Consider the following 10,670-nt stretch of genomic DNA (forward strand, 5'->3'; position numbering starts at 1 on the left):
TCCTCCCTAGACAGGTGTCCTCCCTAGACGGGTGTCCTCCCTAGACGGGTGCCCTCCCTAGACGGGTGTCCTCCCTAGACGGGTGCCCTCCCTAGACGGGTGCCCTCCCTAGACGGGTGCCCTCCCTAGACGGGTGTCCTCCCTAGACGGGTGCCCTCCCTAGACGGGTGCCCTCCCTAGACAGATGTCCTCCCTAGACAGGTGTCCTACATTATGTCCAACAGACATTTCTTCTGTTCCTCAGAAACACAAGAAATCAGAACTAACCCACTTCTCATGACCATCACTGATTTGACTTTACCCAATGCTTCTGCCATAATTTTGGATGTTTTTTCGGAAAACGGGTTCCACAAGTCAGGCATGTGCCGCTCTTTCAAATCAAATCACATTTTATTGGTCACATACACATATTTATCAGACAAATTTATATTATTTTTGTATTATTATTATTGCAGCAATAATACCAATATTACACATTAATACAGGGACATTCCTGTGAATACAAAAAAATAAAAAACACCAGGCGATGTATATAAACCCTAGATGTATATAAACCATGGGATTGATGATTCTGCGTATTGGCCATTGAGAGGCTTTGAAGCCACTGGTCGGCCATATTGCCACTCCCCAGTAGGCGCAGTCCATTGGAATGAATGTAACTCTACAGTATTTCAATTAAAGAGGGCACTATGCCGAAATCACTCCACCATTTCCTGGTTGCTAACATTAGAATAGTTCGCCTAATTTCAGTTTATGTGACAAAACAAGCAAGTATAGTGTAGAGAATCGTTGTACCATCTAAACCCGCTGTGAAATATATTAGCCATATACAACATTTTTTATTTTTAGCTGTTTTAAGCTGGTGTACAAAACCTAAAGTAAAGGACACAAAAACTAAACTTACGGGAAGCACAGAAATAGCACACATAGGACACATCTACTGATTCTTAGACTTGCTTTCAATGAGAATGACAGATCTATAGCACACATTTCTATGTGAATTTGGTGGGGTATTCCAAAAATGTATATATTGCAGCTTTAAATGTTTCAAGGACAAAATTACATGTATTTAAGTCTTTGGGGACAATAACATTAGTAATCTAAAACAATTATACTTTAAGGAAAATGTTTTTATGTATTTTATGTTTTCGCTCACATAATTTATTTTTCTACTGTATTATTGACTGTATGTTTGTTTAACTCCATGTGTAACTCTGTGTTGTTGTATGTGTCGAACTGCTTTGCTTTATCTTGGCCAGGTCGCAGTTGTAAATGAGAACTTGTTCTCAACTTGCCTACCTGGTTAAATAAAGGTGAAATAAAAATAAATAAAAAATTATATAATTTAAAAGTATGCATTAAGGTGTCTGTAATAGAATAAACGAATGTAGAATATTTAGCTAGCAGCCTCCATGGAAATTCGCTATTAATTGTGCTAATTTTGTTAGCATTCTGATAATAGACGCCCAATGGGCATTTTAGTGTTTTTTTAGCTCCCTTTCTAGCTTCCAAAAAATGTTTTACAAGGATGGGGGAGTGGCTTCAACACAGCGCCCCCTATCAGTCGCCTAGTGTATATACGAACCATTGAATAGGACTCAGGTGAAGTTTAAACTCAGTTGGTAGTTTAAGGTAATTTCCGGTTCCAAATTGTCTCTTGCATTAAACGTTGTTTACTATGTATTAACGTAGGAAAATAACATATTTTTGTATGATTGGTGAAATGTGAGACAAGTCTTCTGGACAAATGGTTAGGCCCAGAACAGTAATCCCGGAACAAATATTCTTTGCACTTGCATCAGCACGACTGAATAATGGCGTTGCACACGCTTTCAACTTGACCCTTCGACATTTTTTCCGATAAGCACGGATGTAAAATTGAATTCAGACTGACACAAATGTAAGACATTCAATGGAATACTACCACGATTTTATGATCCATTCTGTCCTTATTGAGAGTGGACCTTAATTGCAGTTTGTATGATTGTTTTTTCGTGATTATGGAACATAAACACAATCGCTTCCTATCTTGTCTGCACGTGTAACGGTATTTCCTCCTCTCCTGATGGACAGTTCTGGGACTTTAATATAACGACGTGAGTGTCAACATCTTGACTCCATATGTATGTATCATCAAACCATTGAAATGATGAGGTTTCTCACCCCACCGCTTTTGAACGAGCTGCGGCGGCGTCTCCCGCTGGTATCAACTGTCGCAAATAAACACGGAGGGAGTAAACAGTTACCGATCACCTGCCTTCTCCCACCCCGCCACTCTGCACCCCCAAACCGGCCTCTCTATACTGGGGCTGCACTAAGAAAAGATGTACCCCTCCCTCAGTCTAAAGCAGATCAGACTGAAGAGAAACTGGACCTGGACATATGGAAGTCTGTGATGAGGTTTCAGGTCCCAGCGGCGGAGGAGGAGGAGAAACTGGGAGGTGAGGAGGGAGGTGCTGCTCCTTCAGGACCAGGAGGAGGTGTAGCAGGGCAGGAGGAGGTCTCACCACTGGAGGCCACCAGAGAACTGGTAGTGATGTGGCGTCAGGCTGGGAAGCTGGTGCCAGAGACCATGACTGATGAGGAGCTGGGGATCCTGGCGGAGCTCCAAACGAAATCCTCCAAGAAGAAGTACCTGAAATACCTGGCCATCAAGGAGGGACACAAGAAAAGCCACAAGCAGAAGCAGGAGAAGAGGAAGGTAGAGAGGAGTGAGAGGTTTCTGGAGGATGATAGGATCAGGCCTGATGGTCTGAGAGGAGAGGAGGGGGAACTGAGGAACACCTTCCTGCTCCAGTTCTGGGGTCGTTCCCTGGACAAGCTGCTGGGGTGGAGGTCGGCCCAGGCCATGGTGTTCGGCCAGCCACTGGTGTTTGATATGTCCTACGAACAGCAGATGACGCGTCGGGAGGTGGAGAACACTGTGTCCCAGCTGATGGAGGTGGAGGGGTGGAACCGCCGAGCCTCGGAACCCTTCCACCTGCACTTCTGTAACTTGCAGCCGGATGGCGGTTACCGCAAGGAGCTGGTTAAACGGTACGGCGCCGAGGCCTGGCAGCGCCTCCTCATCACCTCCACAGAGCAACGCCATGTGGACCTGTTTCCCCGGGACGACCTGGTCTACCTGACGGCTGACTCCCCCAACGTCCTCCGTACCTTCGACAACTCTAAGGTCTACATCGTAGGCTCCATGGTGGACCGCTCCATCCAATCAGGGCTCTCCCTGGCCAACGCCAAGCGTCTCAAGCTGAATACGGCCCGTCTGCCGCTGGATGACTTCCTCCAATGGGAGACGGGGGCCAAGAACCTGACTCTGGATCAGATGATACGTATCTTGCTGACACTGAAGGAGACAGGGAGGTGGGAGGAGGCGCTGGAGTACGTACCCAAGAGGAAACATGATGGATTCTACCAGGAGAAACCCCAGCAGGACAGAGACAGAGGCTCAGATAAGGACAGGAGGTTTTTTAGTGGCAGAACCAGAGGAGACACAGGATTCAGGGCTGGGGACAGAGACTGTGATAGAACATTCAGAAGTGGGGACAGAGAGAGGGCATTTAGTAGAAGAGACAGTGTATTGAAGAGTGGGGACAGTGACAGAGCAATTAGGAATGGGGACAGAGACCAAGCAATCAGGACTGGAGACAGTGACAGAGCAATCAGGACTGGGGACAGAGAAGGAGACAGTGACAGAGCAATCAGGACCGGAGACAGAGAAGGAGACATTGACAGAGCAATCAGGACCGGAGACAGAGATGGTATGGAGGAGTGGAGACAGAAACAGATGAATGGTGTGATCAGAGAGAGAGGATCCACTAGCAGACATAAGGACAGTGTATTCAGTAGCAGAGACATGGTAGCAGTCAGTAAGGAAGCAGGACCTACAGAGAACAGGCAGACCACACAGACCACCACCAGGCTACGGACGTCACTAAAAACCAAGATGGAGGATCGGAACAGTACAGCCAAGAGCGGGAAGAAAATGCTGGAGGAAGAGTAGCCTTATTTGGTCCAAATATACTGAGACATTTCTGGTCTGAATGTGCATCAGTTTCACCGTGTTGTGTTAATGGATGCAGAGATGAACTGATGAAAAGCACTTCTAAATTACATTAAACAGAAACATTTTGATAAGCAACTCGGTGAGACTGTTGATTGTTTGGAATCGTTGGTGTATTTGATACTTCGTGTAAATGTACACTGAAAAAAATATATATATATATATAAACGCAACATGTGGAGTGTTTGTCCCGTGTTTTATGAGCTGAAATAAAAGATATAGAACATGTTCCAGATGCACAAAAAGCTTATTTCTCTCAAACTTTTGCACAAATTTGTTTACATCCCTGTTAGTGAGCATTTCCTATAAGATGATCCATCCACTTGACAGGTATGGCATATCGAGAAGCTGATTAAACAGCGTGGTCTTACACAGGTGCACCTTGTGCTGGGGTACAATAAAAGGCCACTTTAGCAACATCTCCGGGTGGATATTCCTGCAGTCAGCAGGCCAATTGCACGCTCCCTCAAAACTTGAGACGTCTGTGGCATTGAGTTGTGTGACAAAACTGCACATTTTAAAGTGGCCTGAGGGATTGTGCAGTTGGCATGCTGACTGCAGGAATGTCCACCAGAGCTGTTGCCAGATAATTTAGTGTTCATTTCTCTACCATAAACTGCCTCCAACATCGCTCCCTCCATGCGTCCAACCGGCCTCACAACCGTAGAGACCACCTGTAACCACGCCAGCCCAGGACCTCCACATCTGGCTTCTTCACCTGCGAGGGGGGGGGTGCTGAGGAGTATTCCTGTTTGTAGTGTAGCCATTTTGTGGGGGAAAACTATTTCTTATTGGTTGGGCCTGGCTCCCCAGTAGGTGGGTCTGACTCCCCAGTGGGTGGGCCGATGCCCTCCCAGGCCCACCCATGACTTGCGGACCTGCCCAGTCATGTGAAATCCATAGATTAGGGCCCTAATGAATTTATTTCAATTGACTGATGTCCTTATAAACTGTAACTCAGTAAAATCTTTGAAAATGTTAGCATTTATATATTTTTTGTTCAGTATATTTTTTACCAAAAAATATTAATGTCATTATTGTCTAGCTGAACTAGAGTTTTAAGTTAAAAAAACATTTACTCCAGTTTAACTTCCGTTCATCCTGTATTCAAGCGTTATGAGTTGGACAGATTCTCACTAAACAGGAAATAGATTTAACAAATCTTTAATTTTTGGTCTCTGACATGAAGGAATTTAGAAAAAAATCTTTACAAAGAGAAAATGGTCAACGACAACAACCGTTACACAAAAAAAAACATGAATCTTATTTATACTTTCATCTACTTACACGTTTTCTTAAAAGTGAAATGTTTTCAGTCTCTTCATCGGGAAGATACTGTCTTCAGAAAGTACAGTATTCATACCCTTTTGACCTGAATTCAAAATGGATTTAATTTATATATTTTTTCTCACCCCATCTACACACAATACTTGTAATAATGACAAAGTGAAAATGTGTTTAGAAATTTTTGCAAATGTGTTGAAAATGAAACAGCTGAAACACCTTATGTATTCACACACCTTAAACACAAGGTCAACTCTACACTGTCGTGTTGTGGCCAAGACAGTGGATGTTCCTGACTAGATAGTTCTCCCGGGTGGCGCAGTGGTCTAGAGCACTGCATCGCAGTGCTAGCTGCGCCACCAGAGTCTCTGGGTTCACGCCCAGGCTCTGCCGCAGCCGGCCGCGACCGGGAGGTCCGTGGGGCGACGCACAATTGGCTTAGCGCCGGGTTAGGGAGGGTTTGGCCGGTAGGGATATGTGGATATTGTAAAGTGTAAAGTGGATATTGTAAAGTGGTTGTTGCACTGGATATCATAAGGTGAATGCACCAATTTGTAAGTCGCTCTGGATAAGAGCGTCTGCTAAATGACTTAAATGTAAATAGTTTAGACTTAAATCTACTTGAACATCTATGGGAAGACCTAAAAACGGTTGCCTAGCAATGATCAACGACCAATTTACCAGAGCGTGAATCATTCTCAACCATCTACACACAATTCCCCATAATGACAAAGTGAAAACATGTTTGGTCAGTACCTTAATGGTCAATACCTTTGGATAAGCATCTTTGGCAGCGATTAAAGCTGCTAGTCTTTCTGGGTAAGTCTCTTAAGATCTTTCCACACCTGGATTGTACAACATTTGCCCATTATTTCTTTTCTAAATTATTCAAGCTCTGTCAAATTGGTTGTTGATCATTGCTAGGCAACCATTTTTAAGTCTTTCCATAGATTTTGAAGTTGATTTAAGTCAAAACTGTAACTAGACCACTCAGGAACATTCACTGTCTTCTTGGTAAGCAACTCCAGTGTAGATTTGGTCTTGTGTTTTAGGTTTATTGTCCTGCTGAAAGGTGAACTCCTCTCCCAGTGTCTGGTGGAAAGCAGACTGAACCAGGTTTTCCTCTAGGATTCTTCCTGTGCTTAGCTCCAGTCCGTTTATTGTTTATCCTGAAAAACTCCCTAGTCCTTAACAATTACAAGTATACCCATGACATGATGCAGCCACCACTATGCTTGAAACTATGGAGAGTGGTACTCTGTAATGTGTTGTATTGAATTTTCCCCAAACACAACACTTTGTATTCAGGACAAAAAGTTGATTTCTTTACCACATTTTTTTGCAGTATTACTTTAGTGCCTTGTTGCAAACAGGATGCATGTTTTGGAATATTTTTATTCTGTACAGACTTCCTTCTTTTTCTCTCTGTCATTTAGGTTAGTATTGTGGAGTAACTACAATGTTGTTGATCCATCCTCAGTTTTCTCCCATCAGTCATTAAACTCTGTAACTGTTTTAAAGTCTCATGGTGAAATCACTGAGTGGTTTCCTTCCTCTCTGGCAACTGAGTTAGGAAGGACGCCTGTCTCTTTGTAGTGACTGGGTATATTGATACACCATCCAAAGTGTAATTAATAACTTCACCACGCTCAAAGGGATATTCCATTTTTACCCATCTACCAATAGGTGACCTTCTTTACGAGGCATTGGAAAACCTCCCTGGTCTTTGTGGTTGAATCTGTGTTTGAAATTCACTGCTCGACTGAGGAACCTTACGATAATACAGAGATGAGGTAGTCATTAGAAAATCATGTTAAACACTATTATTGCACACAGTGAGAGTCCGTGCAACTTATGTGACTTGTTAAGCACACTCTTACTCCTGAACTTATTTAAGCCACAACGAAGGGGTTGAATAGTCCAGCCAGTAACCGAAAGGTTGCTGGATTGAATCCCCAGAGCTGACAAGGTAAAAATCTGTCGTTCTGCCCCTGAGCAAGGCAGTTAACCCACTGTTCCCCGGGGCCCTGAGCAAGGCAGTTAACCCACTGTTCCCCAGGGCCCTGAGCAAGGCAGTTAACCCACTGTTCCCCGGGGCCCTGAGCAAGGCAGTTAACCCACTGTTCCCCGGGGCCCTGAGCAAGGCAGTTAACCCACTGTTCCCCGGGGCCCTGAGCAAGGCAGTTAACCCACTGTTCCCCGGGGCCCTGAGCAAGGCAGTTAACCCACTGTTCCCTGGGGCCCTGAGCAAGGCAGTTAACCCACTGTACCCCGGGGGCCAAAGACGTGGATGTCGATTACGGCAGCCCCCCCCGCACCTCTCTGATTCAGAGGGGTTGGGTTTAATGCAGAAAACACATTTCAGTTGAATCCATTCAGTTGGACAGCTGACTAGGTATCCCCCTTTACAACTTACTAGGTATCCCCCATTTCCCTTATTGACTCGACATTTCAGCTTTTCATTTTTTTATTAATTTGTAAACATTTCTGAAAACATAATTCCACATTGACATTATAGAGTATTGTGTGTAGGACAGTGACAAAAAAATAAAATGTAATCAATTTTAAATTCAGGCTGTAACAACAACAACATGTGGACAAGGTCAAGGGGTGTGACTACTTCCTGAAGGCACTTTAACCTTTCCACACAAATATAGATCTAATATCATTGGGTATCAGATGATTTCTGATCAAATCTCCCTGGACAGCAGATACAATGCCTTTCTGCCTCATCCCAGTGCAAACTGCCGAGACAGCAACATCTTCGTGTAACTTCCCCACTGCAAAGGATCCCGATTCAAACAGAACAGAAATACCTTTGAATATGTAGGGAACCTTTTACCTTTCAACTAAAAACCTGTCTGTCTGTCTGCAACAACCTCTGACCATAGTCCTGCCTCTCCTGTTTCTCCACATCTACAACCTGTCTGTCTGCAACAACCTCTGACCATAGTCCTGCCTCTCCTGTTTCTCCACATCTACAACCTGTCTGTCTGTCTGCAACAACCTCTGACCATAGTCCTGCCTCTCCTGTTTCTCCACATCTACAACCTGTCTGTCTGTCTGCAACAACCTCTGACCATAGTCCTGCCTCTCCTGTTTCTCCACATCTACAACCTGTCTGTCTGCAACAACCTCTGACCATAGTCCTGCCTCTCCTGTTTCTCCACATCTACAACCTGTCTGTCTGCAACAACCTCTGACCATAGTCCTGCCTCTCCTGTTTCTCCACATCTACAACCTGTCTGTCTGCAACAACCTCTGACCATAGTCCTGCCTCTCCTGTTTCTCCACATCTACAACCTGTCTGTCTGCAACAACCTCTGACCATAGTCCTGCCTCTCCTGTTTCTCCACATCTACAACCTGTCTGTCTGTCTGTAACAACCTCTGACCATAGTCCTGCCTCTCCTGTTTCTCCACATCTACAACCTGTCTGTCTGCAACAACCTCTGACCATAGTCCTGCCTCTCCTGTTTCTCCACATCTACAACCTGTCTGTCTGCAACAACCTCTGACCATAGTCCTGCCTCTCCTGTTTCTCCACATCTACAACCTGTCTGTCTGTAACAACCTCTGACCATAGTCCTGCCTCTCCTGTTTCTCCACATCTACAACCTGTCTGTCTGCAACAACCTCTGACCATAGTCCTGCCTCTCCTGTTTCTCCACATCTACAACCTGTCTGTCTGTAACAACCTCTGACCATAGTCCTGCCTCTCCTGTTTCTCCACATCTACAACCTGTCTGTCTGCAACAACCTCTGACCATAGTCCTGCCTCTCCTGTTTCTCCACATCTACAACCTGTCTGTCTGTCTGCAACAACCTCTGACCATAGTCCTGCCTCTCCTGTTTCTCCACATCTACAACCTGTCTGTCTGTAACAACCTCTGACCATAGTCCTGCCTCTCCTGTTTCTCCACATCTACAACCTGTCTGTCTGCAACAACCTCTGACCATAGTCCTGCCTCTCCTGTTTCTCCACATCTACAACCTGTCTGTCTGCAACAACCTCTGACCATAGTCCTGCCTCTCCTGTTTCTCCACATCTACAACCTGTCTGTCTGCAACAACCTCTGACCATAGTCCTGCCTCTCCTGTTTCTCCACATCTACAACCTGTCTGTCTGCAACAACCTCTGACCATAGTCCTGCCTCTCCTGTTTCTCCACATCTACAACCTGTCTGTCTGTCTAACAACCTCTGACCATAGTCCTGCCTCTCCTGTTTCTCCACATCTACAACCTGTCTGTCTGCAACAACCTCTGACCATAGTCCTGCCTCTCCTGTTTCTCCACATCTACAACCTGTCTGTCTGCAACAACCTCTGACCATAGTCCTGCCTCTCCTGTTTCTCCACATCTACAACCTGTCTGTCTGTCTGCAACAACCTCTGACCATAGTCCTGCCTCTCCTGTTTCTCCACATCTACAACCTGTCTGTCTGTAACAACCTCTGACCATAGTCCTGCCTCTCCTGTTTCTCCACATCTACAACCTGTCTGTCTGTAACAACCTCTGACCATAGTCCTGCCTCTCCTGTTTCTCCACATCTACAACCTGTCTGTCTGTCTGTAACAACCTCTGACCATAGTCCTGCCTCTCCTGTTTCTCCACATCTACAACCTGTCTGTCTGTCTGTCTGTCTGCAACAACCTCTGACCATAGTCCTGCCTCTCCTGTTTCTCCACATCTACAACCTGTCTGTCTGCAACAACCTCTGACCATAGTCCTGCCTCTCCTGTTTCTCCACATCTACAACCTGTCTGTCTGTCTGTCTGTCTGCAACAACCTCTGACCATAGTCCTGCCTCTCCTGTTTCTCCACATCTACAACCTGTCTGTCTGTCTGTCTGTCTGCAACAACCTCTGACCATAGTCCTGCCTCTCCTGTTTCTCCACATCTACAACCTGTCTGTCTGTAACAACCTCTGACCATAGTCCTGCCTCTCCTGTTTCTCCACATCTACAACCTGTCTGTCTGTAACAACCTCTGACCATAGTCCTGCCTCTCCTGTTTCTCCACATCTACAACCTGTCTGTCTGTCTGCAACAACCTCTGACCATAGTCCTGCCTCTCCTGTTTCTCCACATCTACAACCTGTCTGTCTGCAACAACCTCTGACCATAGTCCTGCCTCTCCTGTTTCTCCACATCTACAACCTGTCTGTCTGTCTGTCTGTCTGCAACAACCTCTGACCATAGTCCTGCCTCTCCTGTTTCTCCACATCTACAACCTGTCTGTCTGTCTAACAACCTCTGACCATAGTCCTGCCTCTCCTGTTTCTCCACATCTACAACCTGTCTGTCTGTCTAACAACCTCTGACCA

At 45.4% G+C, this 10,670-nt stretch overlaps 1 protein-coding gene across 2 annotated transcripts; it reads left to right on the forward strand.

Annotated features, from left to right (window-relative positions):
- Positions 1-1,829: 1,829 nt before the first annotated feature.
- LOC120043652 (tRNA methyltransferase 10 homolog C-like) lies at positions 1,830-4,270 on the forward strand. 2 transcript variants are annotated; one of them, XM_038988206.1, is made up of 2 exons: positions 1,830-3,680; positions 3,720-4,270. In XM_038988206.1, exons 1-2 carry the CDS (start codon positions 2,126-2,128, stop codon positions 3,998-4,000), a joined length of 1,836 nt encoding a protein of 611 aa, XP_038844134.1. In that variant the 5' UTR covers positions 1,830-2,125; the 3' UTR covers positions 4,001-4,270. The 2 variants fall into 2 exon arrangements, with proteins under 2 accessions (XP_038844134.1, XP_038844133.1); XM_038988205.1 differs by having other exon boundaries at positions 1,830-4,270.
- Positions 4,271-10,670: the final 6,400 nt, after the last annotated feature.

Source organism: Salvelinus namaycush, unplaced genomic scaffold, assembly GCF_016432855.1.
Source record: "Salvelinus namaycush isolate Seneca unplaced genomic scaffold, SaNama_1.0 Scaffold989, whole genome shotgun sequence".
NCBI lineage: Eukaryota > Metazoa > Chordata > Actinopteri > Salmoniformes > Salmonidae > Salvelinus > Salvelinus namaycush.